The sequence below is a fragment of the Pagrus pagrus genome (assembly GCF_965226575.1).
Source record: "Pagrus pagrus genome assembly, chromosome: 10".
In the NCBI taxonomy this organism is placed as follows: domain Eukaryota; kingdom Metazoa; phylum Chordata; class Actinopteri; order Spariformes; family Sparidae; genus Pagrus; species Pagrus pagrus.
The window spans coordinates 11,836,320-11,860,444 of NC_140194.1; the positions used below are offsets into that span (position 1 = coordinate 11,836,320).

At 40.7% G+C, this 24,125-nt stretch overlaps 3 protein-coding genes and 1 long non-coding RNA gene across 4 annotated transcripts; 2 read left to right on the plus strand and 2 right to left on the minus strand.

Moving 5' to 3' along the window:
* The first annotated feature begins 762 nt into the window (after nt 1-762).
* On the plus strand, nt 763-12,593 carry map2k1 (mitogen-activated protein kinase kinase 1). Its single transcript, XM_084365070.1, has 11 exons — nt 763-1,044; nt 8,579-8,789; nt 9,078-9,224; nt 9,409-9,486; nt 9,657-9,708; nt 9,964-10,088; nt 10,580-10,787; nt 11,223-11,287; nt 11,791-11,849; nt 11,998-12,043; nt 12,128-12,593. The coding sequence occupies exons 1-11, from the start codon at nt 962-964 to the stop codon at nt 12,239-12,241; spliced, it is 1,188 nt and encodes a 395-aa protein (XP_084221196.1). The 5' UTR covers nt 763-961; the 3' UTR covers nt 12,242-12,593.
* Nucleotides 12,594-12,606: 13 nt separating this feature from the next.
* Nucleotides 12,607-13,289, minus strand: LOC311264308. Its single transcript, XR_014623445.1, has 2 exons — nt 13,002-13,289; nt 12,607-12,793 (listed from the first exon to the last, which is right to left on the minus strand). It is a non-coding gene; the product is annotated as an uncharacterized lncRNA (long non-coding RNA).
* Nucleotides 13,290-14,944: 1,655 nt separating this feature from the next.
* rpl4 (ribosomal protein L4) lies at nt 14,945-18,666 on the minus strand. Its single transcript, XM_084365071.1, has 10 exons — nt 18,558-18,666; nt 17,661-17,832; nt 17,407-17,513; nt 17,014-17,152; nt 16,604-16,728; nt 16,108-16,237; nt 15,751-15,907; nt 15,466-15,549; nt 15,170-15,290; nt 14,945-15,079 (listed from the first exon to the last, which is right to left on the minus strand). Exons 1-10 carry the CDS (start codon nt 18,558-18,560, stop codon nt 15,008-15,010), a joined length of 1,110 nt encoding a protein of 369 aa, XP_084221197.1. The 5' UTR covers nt 18,561-18,666; the 3' UTR covers nt 14,945-15,007.
* Nucleotides 18,667-19,069: 403 nt separating this feature from the next.
* Nucleotides 19,070-24,079, plus strand: zwilch (zwilch kinetochore protein). The gene is made up of 18 exons (XM_084365011.1): nt 19,070-19,238; nt 19,440-19,482; nt 19,589-19,681; nt 20,044-20,192; nt 20,316-20,506; nt 20,647-20,726; nt 20,803-20,958; nt 21,069-21,140; nt 21,231-21,324; nt 21,411-21,463; nt 21,557-21,659; nt 21,769-21,848; nt 21,940-22,096; nt 22,249-22,277; nt 22,377-22,513; nt 22,611-22,706; nt 23,239-23,354; nt 23,470-24,079. The coding sequence occupies exons 1-18, from the start codon at nt 19,189-19,191 to the stop codon at nt 23,556-23,558; spliced, it is 1,788 nt and encodes a 595-aa protein (XP_084221137.1). The 5' UTR covers nt 19,070-19,188; the 3' UTR covers nt 23,559-24,079.
* Nucleotides 24,080-24,125: the final 46 nt, after the last annotated feature.

The following is a 24,125-nucleotide window of genomic DNA, read 5'->3' on the forward strand; positions in this document are numbered from 1 at the left end:
CAAGATGAATTATTCCATCCTAATAGGAAATCAATGGCATGAAATGAGTCTCATGAAGTGGCTTTTAAATGGTTTACATGAGTTTCCCATAATTCCCCATTTGCATAATAATTACATACAGCCTGCAAAAAAGTAAACTCCCATTTTTATTCCATTCGCTCTTGATTGTTCAATTAAATTCCTTCTGGCTCTTGATTTTATATTGTCTGCTCACATCCAGACAATGAATCATCTGAAACAGTATCATTAGTTAATTCCAATTACATTTTGGGAGTGCATCACTGTAGTTCTGGATATTGGATATTTAAACATTTAAGGGAATATATAAGAGTGGGATCAAAGATCTCAAATAGAAAAAAGTCCAATTATATTCAAATTAAATGAATTAAATGATGATTTAATATATACACACACAAATTGGACTACTATTTATTCAAACTGGACTCATTTAAGGCCACAAAATGATATAAAAGAAAATACAAATGAAATAAAATGAAAGATTTAGTAGAGTCAGACCATAAAATACATATCATGCAGCCCACTGGTTTTAAATTGTAGTCAAAAAAGCTGTCGTCAAAAATAGCAACCATATAAAATATAACAATAACCCTGAGTCCTGCTCCCACCTCTTGTTTTGGTTGCAGCATGGAAACCGTAATACCACCCAGCACCAGCAGAGGGGGCGCTGTCCCAAGCACAGCCACGCCGTCCGGAAGACGAATGTAAATATTTTTGTGACGTTTCATCTCCCGGATCATTCACATCCACCCATTAAGAAGAATATCAGTCCCTCCAGCTCATGACCGCACCGCCGTGTGTCTCCTCCTCCTGTCAGACCCTGTCCACTAACCTGAGTGTGAGTGTGTGAGTGTGTGTGAGTGTGTGTCAGCAGTGCTCCTTCTCTGCACGGCTCCATCCATCGCCCGTGTGTTTGTGCACCAGCTGCTTCCTTGTGTGCAACATGCAGAAGAGAAGGAAGCCAGAGCCGATCCAGCTCAACCCCATCCCCGATGGGAACACTATCAACGGCACTGGAGCCACAGAGTGAGTGTCGATATTCATCTGCTTCTGACAGTCAGACTGCTCAATGAGAGATATTGATAACGACCATCTGATTGATCATTTATGTCATGTTCATGTTCAATATGCAGTAATAATAATAGTGACAGGCGCAGTAACACACAGATAACAGTATATTCCCTTTACAGTGTGTGTAAACTTCCTTTTTAGGTCTCTAGTGTGTGTGTGTGTGTGTGTGTGTGTGTGTGTGTGTAAGCTCACTAAGGGTTGCTCTTGGGCTGCAACTAATGATTGTCTCCATTCGTATCGATTAACATGTATTAATTATTGATTGAATAATTGATCAAGTTCCCAGAGCCCAGGCTGAATTCTTCAAATGACTTGTGTCTAAGAAGAGGAGAGATGTACAGACTGTGGTTAATATTAATAAGTTCATATCATTAAGTCTCTTTTTTTTTTTTCATTTAACCATTTAGACTAGAAAATGTAAGAAAATACCCCAGAGAACCAAGCTGACTTCTTTAAACAGCATTTCCCAACAGGCTCATTGTCCAAAACACAAAGATTCAATAATATCGAAACGGGGAAAAATTGCACATCCTCATATTTGAGACGGTGGAGCCAGCAAATTGCATTTATGCTTGATGAACAGCTTAAAGGACGAGTTCACCCAAAAAAAATCTTCATTTTCGTATGCTAAAAATATATCTTCACTGTAGCTGCTGAGCTAAAAGCATTAGCGCACACCTGGTATGAAGTGCGTGCACTAGTTCGTCTAGCTTGATCAATTGTGTAAATAAGATCTTTTCAAATCAAGTCAGGATCTCAGGTCTATTAGAGTTTTGGATTATGCCGGACGGCCTGTATGGAGCCATTTATGTCAAAGTAAAATCAAATCCCCATCCACTTCAGTTGTTGAGGAGAATGCTGCAATGATGTTTTGCTGTCCAGAAATGTTTTGTGGACTATGAAACTTCACCTGGCTCTCCATCGGCATCAGAGCGAGTAATGACTGAATTTTCATTTTCAGGCGTAATTATCCTTTAAATGATTCAGCAATCACCATAATAGATGCTGATACATTTTCTGCTGATTCAATCAAGTTGTTTTACCTCTAGCCAGCAAATCCTCAGATCTTAGAAGCTGGCACCAGTAAATCTTCCTCCAAAGGGTTAATTGATTATCACATTACGCTTGATCAACTAATTGTGTCATGCAGTAGCTTAAACTAAATATTACGGCTGCCTTCCAATTTATATTTTTACTTTTCATATTTTACTACCTGGTTTCATGCATCAGTTCTGTTACAGAGAAAGTCTAAATATCATTGTTAATGGACCTTTTTCACAGCTTGTCGTAGCAAGAAAAGCACAGGTGTGAGTAATAACATTATATGCGACCGCATCCCATTTACATTTCGTTCCGAGGTCCTGGTATTGTGTACGCTGATACACTTGATGGAACTGAGGCATCGTGATTAGTCAGAGATTGACCTTTGCAGAGAGGCAGCGTGTAGAATAATATTTCTGCGCGTTTTAGAAGTTTTGTGCCGCTCTGTTCCCACCACTGTTTGACAAAACACAGTAATGGAGACATTAAACTGTTGTGACACCATGCTCGCACAGATCTCAGTTCACGGAGAAAAAGCCCAGTCAGTCCGGCAACAAGCTGGATCAGTCGAGATGAGAATTACATAACATGTCATCCCTCGTGATGGCTGGCTTTCTAACGTGTTGAAGAGGAGGAATATTTCATTGTTTCATCATTACATCATACTTCTGAAGGCCATCTGGGTCTTTTGCGATAAATAACTCAATAAGCAACAGACCAAAATCTTAAATCTCAGTATAATGACGCATTAAACATTTAGGTGACTTTCTACAACTCAGCATTTTAGAATGAATTCACAGAGCTGCAACCAAGAATGAATCTAACAATTTTCTTTTTTTTTTTTTTTTTTTTAATCAACCTGTTATTTTTTGTCTGACCAACAGTGTTTAACACAAGTACATGCAGGTTGTTATTATTTAAGACAAAGAAACGCAGCAAATTCTCACATTTAAGTAGGAACGATCAAATGGAATTAGAAATTGAAGAGAGCTTCCATAAAAGTAATGTATTAAGTCCAATATATACATTTCTCTATACACTTTTCTGTATGATATTAGTGGATGTTAAAGACACTATATATCTAAATAGATAGTATATTGGAGGATCAGCGTGTTAATAATGTTTAACAGGGGAGTTGTGCCTTGGCGTTGCTCAGTAGAAGTTGTTGATGATGACATAATGTTTGGCCAGAGCTGCACACATTCCTGCTGCTGAGGCCGAGGAGCAACATGTCACGATGCAGAAACAAGCAGGAAATCAGAGATTTGGCGGTCTTTGTCGTGGAGGGATCCCTCTTCCCAGCACAGCAGGAGCTCACAATGTGTGTGTCCAGTAACACTGCAATATCGTGCACTGTGACACTCAGCCTGACAGGCTGCTGACAGCAAGCCGTTCGGCCTGGTTTTACTCAGACCTCTTTTCCATAAAAAGACAGTTTTATCTGGGTCTAAACTCTCAGCTGTCTGAGGCTCTGTGGGAAAACAAATCATGTTTCAGACCAGTGATGGTGGATGACTGCTCCGCAGGCACACAGATGTCCCTCACACATTTCGTTCCTTAACACTGCATAAAGCAAAACTCCAGCACACCCACACGAAAAAGGAACAGGGGATAACAATTGCTATTGTTACACAGTTACAGCATTTCGAGTTAAATTTGAATTATCTAATAATGAACCATTGTATGTCTGATGAGAAGAAAGCTGTAGCCAGACCTATTACACATAACACAGTACATTATCAGGCAAGAAGTTAGTACCTAGACTCTGGACCCATCAGGCTTTGATAGTCCATTGAAATGAGTTTTTGATTCAAGATTCAAGATTCACGGATTTATTCGTCACATGCAATTGTATAAGTACAGCAACCAGAAAATAAAATTTAAATAAGAAAATAAAACTTAAATAGAGAATAAAATAAAAGACTTAAATTTAAATAGGAAAAAATAAAATAAATTATATATATATACATATTATAAACAAAAAGACAAAAGTATTTACAGAAAGAACCACGTGCAAAGTAGCAGGGTGTGTATGCATGTGTGTGGTATACGGTGTGTGCTGAATGTGTGTTATGTTGGTTTTTGAGAGTTTATTGTCTGAATGGCCTGAGGGAAGAAGCTCCTCCTCAGACGCTCAGTCCTGGCCATGACACTGCGTAGAAGGTGAAGCTGCCAGAAGGCAGCTTCACAAACAGGTCATGGTTGGGGTGGTGAATGTCCATCATGATCCTGGTCACTCTGGACCTGCACCGCCTGGTGTAAATGTCCTGAAGGCAGGTCAATGCAGTTCTAGTGATGCGCTCAGAACATTGGATCACTCTATGGAGAGATCTCCGGTCCTGTCATTCGTTGCAACACTGACCAATGCACATCTTATCTTGCTCGAATGATGGAGAAGTGAGCCGATCCATTATACATTATACAATGGTTCTGCAAGGGACTTAAGAAACCAAAAGATGCTTTGTGCAGAGCTGGAGCTCTGCGAAACATTCAGAGACGAGTGAAGAGGAGGACTGAATATAAAGATCCAGGCAACTGTATTCCACAGTGGTGTAGTAGGATGGAAGTGTGTGCTTGAGGAAAACATCTTTATGGATGTTAGCCAGGGTGTGAGTGCTCTGTGTTTTTCCTAAAAATGGCCACTTACGGTGTCTTCACATTGGGTATAATTGTTTGGCACCTTGCCAGCGTCTGATTGCCCCCCCCCCTGCCAGCTAGTCAGCTTTCACATTAGTAATGTCTTTCTGTATGTACACAGTCCGATACAGTAGGTACACAATCTCCCCTTCAGGGATAAATTAAGTACTAAGTATTTCTGACTGATTCTGATACTGCACCTAGATGGTTTGCACTTGCCTCATCAACACATAGCATAACAATCATAGCAGTCCACTTCCTTGTTTTGGTACAGTAGCTTTCACACTTGATGCGAACCATACCTGAGTACACGTGAACCGTACTTTGGGGTCGAGTGTACTCTGATCCAGGCCCAGGTCCCTGGTTTGAAAGTACCCTTAAGCTTAATGTTGACGCATGCCTCAGCTTTGACTCCATTGTTTGTCGTACTGAAACATTTCTTTTTCAAAAAGCCTACAGGATAAAGAATTATAACAAAATACTTTAAACAGACTACACAAGTATGATCAGCACAGGAAAAATGGTATGCTAAGCATATGAAGCATGGTCGAACACTAGTGCGCTCTCAAGGCTCCATAGCTTCAACTATACAGTATTATCTAATAAGCAGAGGAGGCATGTTTGACCTTTTAACCAGTAAGACGTCAGGGCAGACCGCAGTCTTAATTGGTACTAATTAGGCATGCTGAAATGAAGCATTTGCACTGCTTATTCCAAGCAAACCAAATATAACATCAGTAATTTTTCTATGAACTATTTTTCTACTGTATAAATGACTGTGATAAAAAACACAGCGGGATCTTTTTCTGGGAGCCCTTTCCACTGTTCCAAGTGTCAAGTTAGACTTTGAATAGTAATAAAATCAACAGATGTAGACAAGTTTACAGTTTGTCAGGACTCGGTCCAGGATCTTGTTATGCTATAACTAAATATGTATAGATGAAATAATGTCACAAAAGACAGGACAATATCGTCTCGTACCATGACGATGGTATCATTTCGATATATTACCCAGCTGTCGTTCATGCCCGCGGGTGTTTCCTATTTTGGCTGATAAAACCTCCTCTCTCAGACCTCTATTATTCTTATCGGTGTGCTGAGTTTGACGTCCTCATGTAATTCTCAGCAAAGCTCCACCCATCAGGCCTTCTGCACAGCAGATGTCTCGGCTTGTCATAGCAGAAGAAACACAGGTGTTACTAATGACATTAACGATGGCTCTGTACTATTCAGACGTCCCAGTCAGTCATGACAGTGTGACAGCGAGCCGGCACGCACATTAACAGGACCTGGAAACTAGAGCCCTCAAATGCAATCCAGCCACCATTCATTTTGTAATGTCCCATGGATGTAAGGATGATAGAACATAATGATATGATAGAATATCTCAGGTAAACCCTCCAGTGTTTATATAGTGGGGAGAAAATTATCGTGTTTCAGAACACACACTTACAAATGAGCACATTATTTTTGTAACTTGGACCAGCACACAGGAGGATTCAACTCTCACGCTAGCAGCACAGGTGTTGCATATTGTGCGCAGATGAGCTCAATGCGATCGATGAGCCTCTCATTGAAACCAGACCATTCCACTCTGGTGAAAAGGAATTGCCATTACTGCCCGCCAAATGCTTTCTCAGCGTGAAATGGCTGGCAGCCATGGGGGAAGTGTACTGAGTGGCCCACATAATGCCAGCCAAGCATGTAATATTATCAGAGGAGATCTGAGAACAAATAAAAACAACCTGTTCTGGTGTAGACCGGCTCTGGCAGTTTGCTTTTCGCTCAGATCTTGGATAAGAGCCTACTATCACATACATCCAAACTTACACAATATGGCTGTGAATATGTATAGTTTCATTATTCAGAGAGGTGTTGCTTTTCAGGTGAACAGGAATAAAGCAAGTGTGAATGTGTGAAAAGGAAGTCAATGATCAAAAACCCATGCAGCACCAACAGTTTGTGCTGCTGATTCTTCATTCATTAGATACCACGTACGTTTCCTGTGTTACCACAGAGGAACCGTTTCTTGTTTGTTGCACTTAGAAATAGGCACGCTTGATTGCAAAAGCATTAATTCCCCTTCACTTTAAACTCTGCTGTTTTGTTGCAGACTCAAAAAAAGATCAGGCCTTCCTTGTGATTCATCAAACTATACTTATGTGTGTGCATTTCAGAGTGCAAAATCTAAATGTTAAAAAAGCGAAGAAGTTATGATGATCTTTTTTACTTGGATCCTTGAAAGATAGGTTGACCCAAAAATGAAAATCCAGTCATTATCTACTCCCATGCTGATGGAAAGTTGGAAGAACTTGTCCTGTAATAACTGACGCTTGTGACCATCACCAGTGGAACCACTGAACCTATCGAGCACCTTTCAGTCCACTCTAATCCATGTTTAAGGTTTGACAGCAGTCTTAAAGCGGAAATAGTGTGTAGGCCTCACAGCTGCAGCCTCTTAAGTGGATTCATTTATCTTAATTTAATAACTTAAAATTTCATAGAATTTCTGTTTTACAGTACTGCAACATCATATTCTAGCTAACCTTAATTGGTAAACATTATATAGTGTAAGAAATACAGTTAGAAGTTAAAGAAACCGGTGTCACAAGGCAAAACCATGTATGTGTGGCTCACAATCACATGTATATTTTTCTTATAACAGCAGTGCCATTTTCTTTCCAGCACGTCATGACCAGCTGCAGAAACATTCATTCTTTTGCGTTCAAGTTTTTATTGGATGTCCTTGGACATTATGTGGATGGAGCACAAAAGGCCAGCATCGTGCTCACTTCTTCCTGCACCCAGAGGCAGGGGGGGCTGCGGTGTGCAGCTACTGTAGTCCCTCCCACCTGCGTATTGTGTGGAGTGTGTTTCAGGCCGCTCTTCTTCTCAGTATCTCCGGCCTCCTCCGCCCCCAGCTCTTGTCGACAAAACGCCCACGCTACCCACAGCCGACTCAAACTCAGCACCTCGTCTCCATGGATATGCAGGGTCTGCTGTCAAAAATAAAACCACTTAACCCTCTCTTTGCTGTGTGTTTGAGCAGTGGAGAGAAGAGCATACTGCCCTGCTCTAGCTGCTCTCAACTGAGTCGTTTTTAAATACGAAGATTTTGAAAAAGCATAATTACCACTGAGCTTGAAGAAAATTGGAAAACAGGAAAAAAAACTGGTGCTTAAACTAAACTTTGTAAGAGGCTGAAGACAAACACCTTGACAGGAGCTTGTACACTTGCTTTTAGCTTTTGACAAACAGTTACTGAAAAATACTCCAAAATGCTAACGTGAGCTTGTTTCCATTAATTTACATGAACAGACAAATACACCTTTTGGAGTATTTAATAACAGAAAATTCACTTGACAGACCACATCTGTGACATGACCACTCAATCTTTGAAGGACCTTCTTATCAAGTTTGCGATGAAAGCTTAGGCTGGCTTTGTGACGCAGTGTTTCGAGAGGAGAGGTCAGAACAGTTGACTCCACAATTGATTTCTCAAGGTGATACATCGCCATGACAACAGCATCGGGGAGAGCGACATCAGCGCTCAGAAGAACCTCGAGCTCTTTGGGGGGTGGCCATTGTTCCTAGAGACTCGTGCAGGAGTAGTCATCATCACACACCGAGTCTTTCCTCCAAGATTTCATGAATATAAGAGATACAGAAGGTCTGTGTGCACGGTGCATCGCCTCATTTGGGGGAAGAACATCTGCAAATGGGCTCAAGGCCCTTTTATTTAGGGAAGAATTCATTGATGATACATGCATCACACATCTATTTCTCTGTCTTTCTTCATCGTCTTTCTCAGAACGAACTTGGAGGCGCTGCAGAAGAAACTAGAGGAGCTCGAGTTGGATGAGCAGCAGCGGAAACGCCTGGAGGCCTTTCTGACACAGAAGCAGAAGGTGGGTGAGCTGAAGGACGATGACTTCGAGAAGATCTGCGAGCTGGGCGCAGGCAACGGAGGGGTGGTCTTCAAGGTCTCCCACAGACCCTCTGGTCTGATTATGGCGAGGAAGGTAAGCCGAGGGCTGGATATAGGGACGACTTTCAAGTTTTCTTCGGTATATCAGACAGGCATTGGTTTTTACAGGCATCTATCCATATTGGCTGAAAAGTGTGAATTACTAACCAACACATGGGTCCATATCAACAGCTTTTTCTCATTATAATAACATGTATGGTATCCAGTGTTCTTATATGTGTGTTTGTGTGCACACAAACGCAAAAGCAAGATTAATTCCCTTGTATTGATGTTCTGTGTGACATGAGAACATAAATAAAACCTGATGCTTCCTGTTTTCCAGCTGATCCATCTGGAAATCAAACCAGCCATCAGGAATCAGATCATTAGGGAGCTGCAGGTGCTACACGAGTGTAACTCCCCCTACATTGTGGGCTTCTATGGAGCTTTCTACAGCGACGGAGAAATCAGCATCTGCATGGAGCATATGGTACTTAATCTTTTTAATTTGTAATGGCTGCCAGTGTGTTAGCACAACATTCACTTTGAGTGCTTCAAGTGGGTTTCCTTCCATGTACAACCTCGCTTTTATTCACACAGACCAAGCTTGTTGGTTGAATGTCACAAATGATTATTTTTATGCTCTCCATATTTCCCTTCCCTGCCGGCTGTAGGACGGCGGCTCCCTGGACCAGTCGCTGAAGAAGGCAGGCAAGATCCCAGAGCAGATCCTTGGCAAAGTCAGCATCGCTGTGGGTAGCTCCGACACCTCTCCTACGAGTTTTCTGCTCTGGTCCTCACACTACAGCTATATTTGTTTGTTTTTGTATCACTGATGCATATGCATTTGTACATTATTTCTTCTGCATTATCAAATAATCAGAACCCCTGCTCGACTGATATGCATTATTTGTCTTTCCAGGTCATTAAAGGGCTCTCCTACCTGAGGGAGAAACACAAGATCATGCACAGAGGTCATTAATTTTTTCGTTAACTGAGCGATGTTATGAATACAATCAGGTTTTTAAAGGTTACAAGACACATGGATAACAGTGTTTGCTTTAAATATCCTGAGGCAGAGTTTTAAGATGCAGTGTCGTACACAGGGATGATGAAAGGAAGCACAGCAGGCGTCGAGTCTTTGCAGCAGTTTGTTCTGTGTTGCTTACTGTTCCCTGTTGAACACTTGCCCATCGTGTTCCCTTATATACTGCATGTCCCTCTTTCAGATGTGAAGCCCTCGAACATCCTAGTGAATTCCCGCTGTGAGATCAAGCTGTGTGACTTTGGAGTGAGCGGACAGCTCATAGACTCCATGGCCAACTCTTTTGTGGGCACCCGCTCTTACATGTCTGTGAGTTAAAAAGGGCACGCGCCTCCTTTCCTGCTGCTCTCATTCACACGTTATTGTTAGGACATTATTAAGGATTCCAGTAACGAGTAGGATTTATAGTTTTAGGGCAATAAGAGTCTTCAGTTCAGACTCTATTCATAATTTTGATGGCAAACAAATCATCTTGGCCTGGCTTTATACGGGGAAAGGCCTCATCTTGAGTAGAAATGTATATACAATTCAGCACTAATTAGATGATTTATAGTTCTAGATTTGTTTTGCCTGATTAAAAACTAATGACATTTCTTAAATGTCTTTCAAATCATGTTAATTTGTTTTAGCATGCAAGCATCATTTCCCTGCCTGAAGCCTGAGGATTTCACCGTCTCGTTGCTGTGTACAAAAAAGTCCCTTTATCGATTTAGATGCATGCATGTTCATGTAAGTGTATAGTTTGTTTTTGTTGTCAGGATTGCTTATAGTAATGATCTGATTTCATGTGTGTCGTGCAGCCAGAGCGTTTACAGGGCACCCATTACTCTGTTCAGTCGGACATCTGGAGTATGGGTCTGTCCCTGGTTGAAATGGCTATTGGACGCTTCCCCATCCCGCCGCCTGATGCTAAGGAACTGGAACAGATTTTTGGATTCCCAGTCGAAGGGGAGGCAGCCGCCAGTGAGTCCTCCCCAAAGCCACGGCCTCCTGGGCGACCAGGCAGCTGTAAGTCTGACAGGACACTGGTTCATTTTGTGATTCTGCAGTGGCCTTTTTTAAATTCCTGCAGCTGTGACTGAAATTAGTTCAAAAGGTCTGTAAGTGCTTTTTATCACAAGAAATCAAAGCAGGGTATTTACACCTTTTCCAATGTTTTTTAGCACCGTACAACAGTGGTGAATTATACACATACAAACCTATAAAAATTGTGTGTCACATGTCTGTCTGTTTGCTTGAAGCACTTCATCCAAAAGCCAAACACTATTCAGACCTTCAAAACATCACATTAATATTCATGCGTTTCCATGGAAGCACCGATAGGAAACCTTTCAATGAAGCATTGTCATGAAGTGACATCTATTGGTGGCCTTGAGTGATAAGTGCTGAGAACACAGTGAATGATGGCAGAGGCTGATATCTTTCTTTTCTTTTACCTCCTAGCATACGGACCTGACAGCAGACCACCGATGGCTATATTCGAGCTGCTTGACTACATAGTCAATGAGGTGAGTATGCCTACTGTACGACCACATACTGACATGATCAGGGTTCATACGGCTTTGTTTTCCCCCCCAAGCACTTTCATGGTACCTTAACCAAAACTTTTCACTCTCAAAGTCTTTGTCATCACATCTAAACTGTTACTATCGATTGCATAAAATAAAGTTTTAAGATTTATTTTTAGATGTTATTTTGTTACTTTATTTTACCAACAGTTTATATTAACTTGTATGTTTTGATCTGAAACAGCCTTTTAAAGACTTTTGGTTTACATGAGTGATTGAGTAGCTGAAACCCCAGATTAACGTGAAAATCATGTTTTTCAAGGAGTATATTTAAATTCAAGCTTATTCACAACCATTAAAATTTAACAGTTAAATTAACCGTGTCCAAACTTTCAAGACTTTCTTCGAACCCTGCATGATGAACATACCTGATAGTACATTGTGGTTATGCATTTGCCTGCAATTCGATCCATTCAGTGCTGACTGAACCTTTTGATTTTCAGCCTCCACCAAAGCTCCCTGGGATATTTGGCCCCGAATTTCAAGACTTCGTGAATAAATGGTATGTAGGAGAAATCTTTGAAATATCTTCTCAGTACCAATATTTACTGGCATCAACTACAAATGAAAATAAACATCTGAAAATAAGACATTATGCCACCTAGTGGTGTTAAAATGCACTACACTCTTGAGTTTTCTTTCTCTCTTAGTTTGATAAAGAATCCTGCAGAGAGAGCAGACCTGAAACAGTTGATGGTGAGTGAGCATACTTAGTATTTACATTGTCTAAAACCGTTTTTGCATCTCTTGACTATCTCACACACCTTTCCTTTTCTTCAGGTGCATCCCTTTATCAAACAGTCTGAGGCAGCACAGGTCGACTTTGCTGGCTGGTTGTGCAGCACCATTGGACTCAATCAGCCTGGGACACCCACCCACGGGACAGCAATGTGAGGCCTGTACTGCCCACATCATATCCCAAGATCCTCCAATGAGTGGAGTTGTATTATGGGTTAAATGTGTGTTTATACTGAGTACTAACTGAGTTTTAAAGTTGTGCAATCAATAGTTGTATATTTAGTGTACACACCTACATGCCAAGTGAAATTAACTATGTACTGAATTCTTAAGGCTACGTTGAAGGCCTGCCTGAAAAGCCATCTTTTCTAATGATCATATAATTGCAAATGCTGCTCAACCTGTGTGCTTGATATTCCCCTTTACCTTGTGTCCTTACAGCGCAGACAGATTTCAATCTTTGTAAGCTTATGTGAAATAAATAAGTCTTGTGAATCAAAAACTTTGACAGGGCTGACTCGTTCATTTCAACCAACCAATTTATTCGTCATTGAACTCAAGTCTGTAAAAGATTGATAAATTAATGCCTTTGGTTTGGCAGGTGTTCCCTTTGTCATGCTTCTTGCCTTCTTGGTGAAAGGTTTGAGTTTGAGCATTATCCTCATGTCCTTCAGAGGATTCTTCAGTCCTCTGCCGTTGATCTTCATGCTGTAATGACAATATAATTCAGGTTTAACAACTTGAACATGAACTTGCTGAACTGTAAGTTTTTAAGAAATGTGTCGCTCAGGACTTCCTAATAATCAGGGTTCAGAAACACGGACCTGAAGTGGAACATCATCATAGTTGACAAGCTAGAATTGATTTCAAGAGCCATTTAATTTTTGCTTCTAGCTGGAATAGTTCAGGTACTTACTGATGGGTCATGCTTGAGGATGGCGTGCCGTCTTGGCATAGGGGTTCAATTTGAGCATTATCCTAAAGTTCTTCAGGAGTCTTCTTCAGCACTCTGCAGTTTATCTTCTTGCTGTAATGAAAATATAATCCACTTTTACCAATGTGATCTTCCATTGTATTTCCTGCATTATTTTTTTTTTTTTTTTTTTTAAGTGTCGCTCAGGACTTCCTAATAATCAGGGTTCAGAAACACGGACCTGAAGTGGAACATCATCATAGTTGACAAGCTAAAATTGATTTCAAGAGCTGAGCGGCGCTTACCTAGGTGTATGAAGTGCTTTCTGGATCTCCTCACTCTTCAGGATCCTGTTCTGGTCTGTGTCTGTCATCTTGTGCATGGTCAGGCTGGAATAAATAAGACATTTAAGATTAAAATCATATAGGAACTCGTGAAAATAGGAAAAGGACGACTTGTGGCACAAACTCAGAACTTCGTTGAATATCACAGAATTTCAAAAACACGGACCATGAAGTGGAAGCTCATCACCGTAATGTTTACACTAATTTAACAGCATGATTGCTCCTTAGGTACTCACTTGAATTTCGGAGAAGCAGGTTTATGCCAGTGCCAGATGGGGTGCACCTCAGGAGGTACTGTTGTTCACATTCTGCAGTGATGCCTTAAAAAAAAAAAAAACAGCACAATTAAACAATCACCAGGTTGAGTGTTAGCGTTCTTAAATTATACATTTGAACAACACACCTGGGATATTTCTGAAGGCTTTGGTGGCACCAACATCTTGCTTGTAGATAACCCAGGGTCCTCTGTTGAATCCATCTGTGATTCCTTATCTTACCCATATGAGCACCTTTTCCATTAATGCAATGCTCACCTTGTGTTGCAGCCATCTTTGTTTGGGCTTTATTACTTCAGGCGAGTATCAGACTCATGGGATTCCCCCGGATTTGAGGGGGACTGTGTAGGAAGAGTTTGAGGCCTACACTCCTCCAAAAAATGGGTATCGTACACCGTTTTAAATTTCTGATGAGTACCAGCACCATAACTCGACCTGCCTTTGTAAACACGCATACCATCTACAACACACCCCTCATCCCCCAGGTCCTCCAAATACTGCACTCGCATTATGGGCAAAATGTAACAAGTGCTCAGAGTGGTTTATACTCGGTGGTAGATTTAGTGCAAACTTCTACATAAAGTGAAATTAATTTTGTATCAAACTACTCTCTAGCCTGCATTGTATCCCAGCCTCAAAAGCCATCTTTTCCCTAATGATCAAATGACGTAATCATGACGTTTCTGCATGTTACAAGTTAATCTTAAGACCTTAAAAAGGGCCACGATGACTGCAATTTTAGACCATTTCATTTTCATACCGAAACTCCAACCTGCTGTCTGGAGATCGCTTCCAAGTAGTTGGTGCTGAATGGGTTGCACTAGGGCTGGACTTCGAAGACGCTCCGAGTGTGAATACAGAATATTGCATGACGGAGTTTAGTAGATTCTTTTTAAATGGCAGCCGTTTTTTTCTTGACATCCTTCCACTCTAATGCCTTTATAACCAAACTTCCTAATTTGGGCATTTTCAACAGGCTGCAACCAAGCACAACATGTTTGAGTATTAAGATGATGAAAGTAACGATAGCAGTTTTAGGATGTTTCCTACATCGCGACACACTGATAGATTAGTCGTCACTGGTTCCATGTTGGTTTTGTTTTGTAGTTTTTTGTATCGCATAGACACATTTTCCCAAAAACATTTGAGACCTAAATTAATGCCACTTTCAAAAATATGGTAATTTCAATTTCCATTACATTAAAAAAGGAAATTCTGGATAATGCTTTATACCTTGAGTCCTCATAGTGGCGACAGATTACAACCTTTGTTAGCCTATGTGAAATAAAGTCTTGTGAATCCAAATTTGGAATGACCGGTCGACTCATTCTTTTGAATCAACTGATTTATTTATCACTGAACTCCAGTCTGTAAAAGATTGATAGTTTTTTTATGCCTTGGGTTTAGCAGGTGCTCCCTTCTTTCCAGGCTTTCTCTTGGGTTTCAGCATCTTGGCCTTGATCTATGGAGAGAACAGACACGGTGTTTAAAAGTCAGTCAACAATTACAATATTTAATTTTTACTTCCAGCTGGAATAGTTCAGGTACTTACTGCAGGGTCATGCTGGAGGATGGCGTGACGTCTTGCTGTCTTGGCATAGGGGTTCAGTTTGAGCATTATCCTCAAGTTCTTCAGAGGATTCTTCTTCAGTACTCTGCGGTTGATCTTCTTGCTGTAATGACAATATAATCCACTCTTACCAATGTGAACTTCCACTGTATTACAAGTTTTATTTTTTGTGTCGCTCAGGACTTCCTAATAATCAGGGTTCAGAAACACGGACCTGAAGTGGAAACTCATCATAGTTGACAAGCTAAAACAAATTTTAAAAGCTTAGTGGTGCTTACTTAGGTGCATGAAGTGCTTTCTGGATCTCCTCGCTCTTTAGGATCCTGCTCAGGTCTGTGTTGGTCATCTTGTGCATGGGCAGGCTGGAATAAAGAAGACATTAAGAATTCAGTTCCTCATGCTGGAAATTAAGGAAATAAAGTATTTTCTGGCTCAAACTCAGAACTTCGTTAAATATCACAGAATTTCAAAAACACGGACCATGAAGTAGAAGCTCATCACTGTGATGTGGTCAACACTGGTTTTTACTTGTACTACGCTGCGACTGCTCCGTAAACACTCACTTGTAGCCCTTCTTCAGGGAAGCAGGTTTACGCCAGGTGCCGTACAGCTCATCCAGCTTGCGGAAAGCACTCTCTGTCCAGATGCAGAAGCGTCCAACGTGACCACCAGGGGCAAGCCTCAGAAGGTTCAGTTTGTTCACGTTCTGCAGAGTGATGCCTTCAAAGTATAGTACAACAATTAAACTCAAAATTGAAACATGCAAAATTGAGTCATACACTTGCATAGACAACTATGCCATCTATAGAAAAGCAGAGCTTCTGCCTATGTCACTACATTGTCTGACTAAAGATTTAAGATATGTTCTCATATCCATATACTCAACACATTAATGAATCACATTTGACCAAATGACCCACCTGGGATATTTCTGAAGGCCTTAGTGACACCAGCGTCTTGGTTGTAGATGATGCATGGTCCTCTGCGTTGGATGCGCCTGCGATTCCTCATCTTACCCTTACCAGCGCGCATGCGCTGAGATGCGTAGACCTGAGAATAGAAGGTTTAATTTTAATATGGAATTAAATAAGCCTCTTAAACTTATGCTCTACCACAGGCAGATGACCCGTTCTCAATTAATCCTACAGAGTAAGTTTAGTTTAAATGCTGCACTCCGAGTCATGCTTTACTCAGCAGGTGCTGCAGTCATCTTGCTTTGACTTTGCACACCATCTTTACATCGAGTAAAACATGTTCAAGGGATTCTCATAAAAGAGGGGTGAAAAAATGTGATTCCTGCTGTCTTCATACAATATGAATATCAAGACCATATATACATTTTAAGCTGAAACAACCACTTTACCTTTGTATTCATTGTGTATAACATAATTCATGGATTACAGTGTGTTAGATTACCTTCTTGATGTCATTCCAGGCCTTGAGCTTTTTCAGCAGCAGCACTGCCTCCTTGGTCTTCTTGTATCCCTCAACTTTGTCTTCAACCACCAGTGGGACCTCGGGGATTTCCTCAATGCGGTGTCCTAAAAGACAAGATCCATTGTGTCAACCAGAGATGTCCATACACACAAACTTCTTGTGAATGTGAGTCTACAGTGCTACCAGAGCTTGCTCAGAATTTATCACACATCAATTTCCTGTGACAGCTTAATGACAGCAGGCAACCGTCACTGTTCACCGGATCAGACGCAAATTACACCATCATGGCAAGTCAAATGTTATTGCTGCACTTTTTAAATGTTATATTTCATTATACAAATATATTTCCAGAATAACATTATGTTCGAGGAGTTGTTTCTGAAATGTACCTTTGGACATCACAAGGGCGGGAATGGCAGAGGCAGCCACAGCAGAGCAGATGGCATAGCGCTTCTGGGTCGTGTTGATCCTGCGGTGCCAGCGGCGCCAGGTTTTGGTGGGGGCAAACATGCGACCTCCACGACACATCTAGATCAAAGTCAAGGACGTCTGACAAATCCTTAAGTAACACAAGTACTGATGTACCCAATACCTGCTCAGACTCTATTGTTCGTCAACCATCTGAGCCAGCATATGACAGTAGGCATTCTGTCACTGGTCACAGAGTCAGACGCAAATTACACCATCACTGCAAGTCTTCTGATTTCGTTGGTTTGCCTCGGCACATAGTCTTATCAGTAGAAAGAAAACATGTACAGCCTAATTTCTGTTTAAAAGGATACATTTCCAAAAGCACCCTGGCCAGAGCGGTGCGTACCACCACCCCTCACACGAGGGATACGGGCCACAGCTCTTCCTGTACCCCAGGACTCTGCACTGGTCTGGTGACCTGAAATAAGCAAAAATACACATAAACTACAATTGACAAAGGAAGCCAGATTTTTGATTACATGAGGTCAATCACCACTTTAAAGACTGTTCAACTATGATGGCAAACCTTAAAACATGTGAGTTGGGGACAGACGTATACACCCACCTGCAAGTTCACTGACTGCATAAGGCTGGCGGCTGTTCTTGCGCATGTTGGTGTGAACAAAATTCACAACATCAGGGCGAATTGGAGCCTTGAACACAGCAGGCATGACAACATTCTTGCCTGCAGTTTCTCCTTTCTCGGAGTACACCGAGATCAATGGTCGGGCACAGGCCTAGGAAGCAAAATGAGAAATACTGAGTTTCTGACATACAATGTTGAATTTGAGATGGTGAAAGCACACTCTCCAATATCAGTGGACCTTTATAATGAATGTGAATACTGTAAGATTACATGACTTAAACAACTTATTTCTTCCAACGTGTGTAATCACACTGATAACGTCAAAGCCAGTCTGATGCAACTCGTGGCAACTGTTATGTCAAATTAAGTTTGACCGTATAAAACGCAGCAGTGTCAGCATAGTTACGCCAAGAATTAAGAAAATTCACTGACACATCTGCGGCTATTAGCCTTAGCTTAGCTCTGTTCTGCTAACGCGACTTAGCAAGCCGGTTTTTAAACCTTACCTTGTCCGATCATTGTAAGTTGCGCTAACGCTGTCAAGAGTATTAACACACTTTAACGCCACGAGTACTTTCTACCACGAGCAAAACATCGATGTCATCTAAATAAGCGGTATCTGCTACCAACTTGCTAGCGATCTACTACTGAACTTTCAACACGTGTACCCTGGTTGAACCATTGAAGCTATTCGTCCAAAATGGCTCCTCGTGTTAGCTTTGCTAGCCGGGAGCATTACAACTCACTGCTCAATTAAATGTGAAAAATACGCGTCTCAGAGACAGAAAGTACCGGCCTATTTGTAAAGAACAAACAACGACATAAGCCCCGTGCATAATACAGCATGTTAACCACGATATGAGTGCATTTTCTCACCATTTTCGTTATTTTATTTTCGGCTCGCCGGAGAACACACTCCACCTGGTATGGCGGCCACAGTGAAAAGGAAGTTGGTGAATGACCCTGGCTGGTTTATGCCTCCGCCTCGCCGACTATCACTTCCGCCGACAGATTTTTTCCCATCATTGTTTTGTTTACCGAGAAGAAACACACACGATAAAATTCATATTAATGAAGCAAACACTTTCTTTATCATTTCAATCAAATTCTCGATGTCTGACAAAATAACTGTAAAGTTTGTTGATACTCCTGGGACTATTTCTTTACGCCATCTTGGCGCAGGATGAACGTAACGGCCGAACTATTTTCTTAGTAACATTTTTTTCTTTAAAATACCATTTAATTTGTTTACATTTTGTACTTTATTTGTGGTGGTATTATTAACACACTTTCCTGACTCAGTTTATGAATTTCTAATATTTAATTTTATAACGATAAAGCGATGACCTGTGACCTCGTGACGTCACTGCCTGAGTGAGCGCGCGACTGTCAAAATATCAACAGTAGCAGCCAAAACTTCACCGGGACGTAAAAAAAACTGTTAACTTCTGTATTTTCTCTTCATTGTCCGCTCTGTGACAGGACATTTGTTCAATATTGTCCTGCAATGGGCTCTAAGGTGATATCTAGAGCGAAGGAGTTTTATGATGTTCTGCGGTGAGTTTGCTTTTGGATGCTTTACGTTACTAATTTGTAGCTTTTCTTGGCTAACATCAAGTTAACTTCAGGCAGTGGGTGCGTTATCAGCCTGTTAGCTTATGTTCACTGTTTGATTACTTCAATAACCACTTGATGCCGATCTTGTCGAAGTAATGTTCATTTCTGTTGTGTAATTGTTGCTGTCTCGTTTGGCCGAAGGTCTCTTCAAGATGAGGAACGCAATGATCCGTGTAGATTTGAGGTAATTTCATTGAAGCTAAACTACAAATATGTCGCAATTTGATGTATCTTGCCTATCTATGTTATAGCAAAGCAGTGATGTTGATAAGTTATCTGTTGGGTTTCAGGAGGATATCCAAATGTTGAAGATTTATGGAGACAGAATCCCTGTGCTGAATATGTACTGTGGCAACCAGCCAGTCTTCATCTGTGAAAAAGCTGTGAGTAATGTTAATGCTGCCACTCATTAATAAGTATTAAGTATTACTGTGTGATGTGTACATTGAATAAATGAGAAGTGTAGGAAGTTTCTTGGTGCATGGTTCTTCTGATACATCACCAATTGCTTATGCCTTTTTTGACATACTAATGTTGCTATGGGATGGTGCACATTCAGTTTACTATCTGAAATAGGAATCTGTATACCCCGCTTGCCTTGAATTTCAACTTGCACCATTGTAAAAGCAAGGGATGTACTCTAACTCGAGATACCTGTGGATACATTTATGTCCTTCAATCTCATGAAGAACCTCCCAGTAAAACTCACCATTGGAGGATGTTTTTTATTTCTTGAATTCACAAGGTTCCAAAAATAAATGAACCTGATGATCAACAAATGACGGAAACATCAAACTGCACTGATGATGATGATGATTATGCTGCTGCTGTTGATGATACCAGTGCTCTCCAGACAGAATTGGGACCAGAGCCGCTCACAATCATGAAAGCAAGGTGATCAATGCTAATAAGTATAACGCTTCATCCAAATGAAGCAAGTGCTAGCAGGCTTGTACAACGCATGTACTGTATCTAATCTGACAATCAAAATGTAGTTTTTTCTTTCTCTTTTTACAGGCAGTTGCTGTCTTGGTACACATTATCTCAAAATGTTAATGTTTCAGCTGTGGAGAACAACCCTGCCTTACACCCTCTGTGGGTGCGGTGTGACATGTCTGATCCAGCTGGAACAACCTGGTTCGGAGCTGAAACAGTTTGCATGAGCAATAAAGTGTCTGGTGTCAAATTGTACTCTGTTACCTGCAAAGGTATAGCTCAAATTTTTTTACACCTCTTTGAATAACCCACACGTGAAACATTTTCAGTGTAGTAATATTTGTTTATAACTGATGCTCCTGTCATGTCCATGTTTCCGTCATTTTGTTTCATTCCAACTTAAATTTCCTAGGCTCAACTGTCAACAGAAAATCTCTCATAACCTTGGATGAGCTAAAACAAGAGCACAAGAGAAGGTGTCATCCATCCTCGGTAAGTGAGTGTGCATCTTCTCTTGTAAGTCAGTGTGAATGGTTGGTCATTCCCTTACAGCTGTCAGTGCTTCCAGATGGCGATTAAAGGCAGTGCCCGGTTCATCTTGTTTGGCTCCACTGTTGTTGAAAACACCCTGATTAAGTCACAGAGTAGTGTGACGGTGGACTTCAAATGGAGCCATGTGGAGAGTATCCTTGAGACCCCACCCCTGTCTTCTACAGCAACACTGGTAAGCACTCAAAACATACTCCATCCATAAATGCTTACTATTTATATATAGAAAGTTGAATTTTAAAATACAAAATCAAGTCATTTTTTTTTGTTCTTGTTCACATGAAGAATATCAAAGTTACCTGTGGGGAAATGAGGAGCCCAATGTTGGAGATGTACAGGGAGCTAGAGTTTCTTCAGGTTTGTGTCCCACAGTAATCTGAGATGAATGACCATGAGTATCAATACACAGATAAACATCTACATTTATCAGATTTCATGATATTTTAGACTCTCGCTGATGGTTTGAGAACTGGTGAGACTGAATGGCTGGAACCTTTGGAAAGCACATCAGCTGTAAATCTGACCAAGGCCCTCCTCGAAGGTACCTGCTTGATTAAAATCACTGCATCTTGATTTATTGCAAACAGGTAGATAAGAAGATGACTTTCCTTCAAACTCTTTTTTCAGAGCTTCAGAACACTGCAAAGACACCACAGGACCAGGCTGCAAAACCAGCTGAGGTATGATGGTGTTAAAATCAAGGGTCTCTTCACAGATTAATTCATTTCAGAATAAATGTTGTAGCTGTCTTGCCTCTTCATCTTTTGTTAAAGACCACAAAGCTGAAGTCTGAGAAGGACAATCCGATTTTTAACTCTCTCTTGGAACGAGGCGATTTGGATTTTGTGGAGCAGCTTTGGGTTCGGATGAGAAAGAGTGAGTTGATTCCTCTATTCTGGAAACTAGGGTTAATTTGATTGATTAATTTGAATCTTTACAAAGAGAAAGCAGCAATAGTTTTCCTCCATTTTGCTTTTCATCATAGGTGTGATCTCATATCAAGACATCGGAGACTGCCTGAAACTGGTCACTGAAGCTCTAAGATACGGTGACATCAAACCCTGGGTATAAAAAGATGTTTCAGTCAAGTTTTCATCACTGAGAAAATATTGAGTTTTGTTGTGTGTTAAGTTCTGTTTTGTTTCACTTCCTCCAGATCCACAGAGACAGCAGCAGCTCCCTCAGCAAGCTCATCCTGCAGTCCTACCACGAGCAGATCGGTCATGTGTCTCTCACAGGTGTCACCCCTGTCCACATGCTGCTAGAGATGGGTCTAGACAAGATGAGAAAGGATTACATCAACTACCTCATCAGTAACCTCCTTTTTATGCCTCTGAATAAATATCTGTATAACTCTATTTCTATTTAATGATTCCAAGCTTTGCAGTAATATTTAACCTTACTGCATATGCACAAACACAAACTGCTTTGATATTCAACTGTTTGCACCTGTTTTTTTTCTCAGGTGAAGAACTGACTACTCTAAACCACTTGGTAAGCATATTTTTTTATTATTTTCATGACAGCTACTCTCAAATGATTAGAGTATCAAACTAGAGTATTCTGAGTTTGGATATTTTTTTCCGTCCGTAGTGTTATTACCTGAGCACGGACGTTGATCTGCAGGAGCAAGTGATCCGACTCAGGAAACTGCACCATCTGCTGGAAATAATCCTGACCTGCAGCACTTTCCTGGGTTTGCCCTACGACCGACTCTTCCTTCTCACACAGTAAATCAGTTTTGCATTTTCCAGTGATGTGTGATGTGCAAAAATGTGCTTTCCTGAAGATGACAGTAAAGTAAAAAAAAAAATGTGTTTCTCATAGATCATGTTTGCAGCACTACAAGACGTCCCCATATGATGAGAAGCACAAATTCAAACTGCAAATCAAACCTGCGCTCATCAGTCATTTCTACCAGAAGTAAGGACCCTATGCAGCTCACCCACTAACTGCTTCATTAAAATCAAAGAAAACTGTAAATAAAATCAAAATGTTTGTCTTTTAATTCATGTTTTAGCGCAAGCTAGTAATTGGCTTCAGCTAGTGTCAAAAAGGTGAAACAGAAGGTACGATGTCCGTAATGAACGGCAGTTGAGCTGCAACAATTACCCAAAATATTAATTGCACATATTTTAATAATCTGATAATTTCCATCAGTTTTCAAGCAAAAGTGTCAAACATTTGTTGGTTCCAGCTTCTTAAATGTAAGGATTTGCTGCTTTTGAAGTAAATGAAGGGTCTTTGGGGTTTGGACTGTCAGTTGGGTAAAAAGAAGCAATCTGATAGCGTCATTTTGGCTCTGCATGTTGAAAGCTTTTTTGTTTGTTTGTTTGTTTGATATTTTAAAACAATTAATCATGAAAATAAGCAGCAGATTAATTAATATGAAAGTATTCATTAGTTGAACCCTGAACAGTTTGTCTCATCCCTCATGTTTGTGTGCATTCAACAGAGAGCAACCAGTAGTGTGGGGGGTCGAGGTGTCCAGTGGCCACGGTGCTCGTGAGGTCAGGACATCCTTACAGCTGAGTGACAGACCGCTGGTTGATCACGTCATCTTTGACACAGGTGATCGTTATGCACCACTCCAAATAAATAGTAGTATAGCCATATAGTTACAAGTAGCCTCTATCCCAGTATAGAGTAGAGGTAACATTTTCTTCTGTCATTTTTCTGACTTCAGATTACCCAAATGAAACAGTGAATGGGGACAGCGAGGATCCTGCCTTTTTCTCCACCATGGTGTGCTGCAGTCTCGCCAACTTTCCATGAACTTACACAGAGCACAACTGAACAACAAAGGATGTGTTTATTGTCATTTTTGATGCTTTCATCAGCAGTTAACATGTTTTAATTGAGGCAGAACTAGCCAGATAGCAGACAACCATAAGATGTGCTGTTAATATACTGTATTTTTGTCTAACGTTTTAAAAGAACAACATCAGGCCTTTGTATGTATTTTCTATAATGCTGTCTTTATCACAATTGCTGCATTTACGTCTGTTCAATATAGAGGTCGAAATAGATTTTGAAGAGTTATTTTGCCAAACAGCTCCCAGTTGTAACCAAATGAAAACACAAAGTACAGTAGACCACAAGGGCTGTTTGCAATGGTAATATTCCACAGCAATATTGTAAAATCCAAAAATGTTGCAGGGCTATCCACACTGTTTGAGTGTCTTGTACTAAGTTCATCATTGTAGGCTAAACAAAGTCAGTAATTCTCTTGAAATTCAGTTCAAATAATGTATTTATGTTCACACGTGATCCAATAAAGAAAGGATGCACCTACAGATTGTATGTGATTGTGTGTTGGTGCTTGTGATTGTAAACATGCAC

What these genes read in the sequence shown, in the direction of transcription:
- map2k1 (XM_084365070.1), top strand. Translation starts at nt 962, where the DNA reads ATGCAGAAGAGAAGGAAGCCAGAGCCGATCCAGCTCAACCCCATCCCC. An exon ending in GCACCCGCTCTTACATGTCT is followed by an intron (nt 10,089 to 10,579) that starts GTGAGTTAAAAA and finishes TGTGTCGTGCAG; the next exon opens with CCAGAGCGTTTACAGGGCAC. An exon ending in TTGACTACATAGTCAATGAG is followed by an intron (nt 11,288 to 11,790) that starts GTGAGTATGCCT and finishes TTTGATTTTCAG; the next exon opens with CCTCCACCAAAGCTCCCTGG.
- rpl4 (XM_084365071.1), bottom strand. An exon ending in GGCCTTCAGAAATATCCCAG is followed by an intron (nt 15,908 to 16,107) that starts GTGGGTCATTTG and finishes TATACTTTGAAG; the next exon opens with GCATCACTCTGCAGAACGTG. An exon ending in AAAGCACTTCATGCACCTAA is followed by an intron (nt 15,291 to 15,465) that starts GTAAGCACCACT and finishes TTGTCATTACAG; the next exon opens with CAAGAAGATCAACCGCAGAG.
- zwilch (XM_084365011.1), top strand. Translation starts at nt 19,189, where the DNA reads ATGGGCTCTAAGGTGATATCTAGAGCGAAGGAGTTTTATGATGTTCTG. An exon ending in TGACTACTCTAAACCACTTG is followed by an intron (nt 22,278 to 22,376) that starts GTAAGCATATTT and finishes TTCCGTCCGTAG; the next exon opens with TGTTATTACCTGAGCACGGA. An exon ending in ATCAGTCATTTCTACCAGAA is followed by an intron (nt 22,707 to 23,238) that starts GTAAGGACCCTA and finishes TGCATTCAACAG; the next exon opens with AGAGCAACCAGTAGTGTGGG.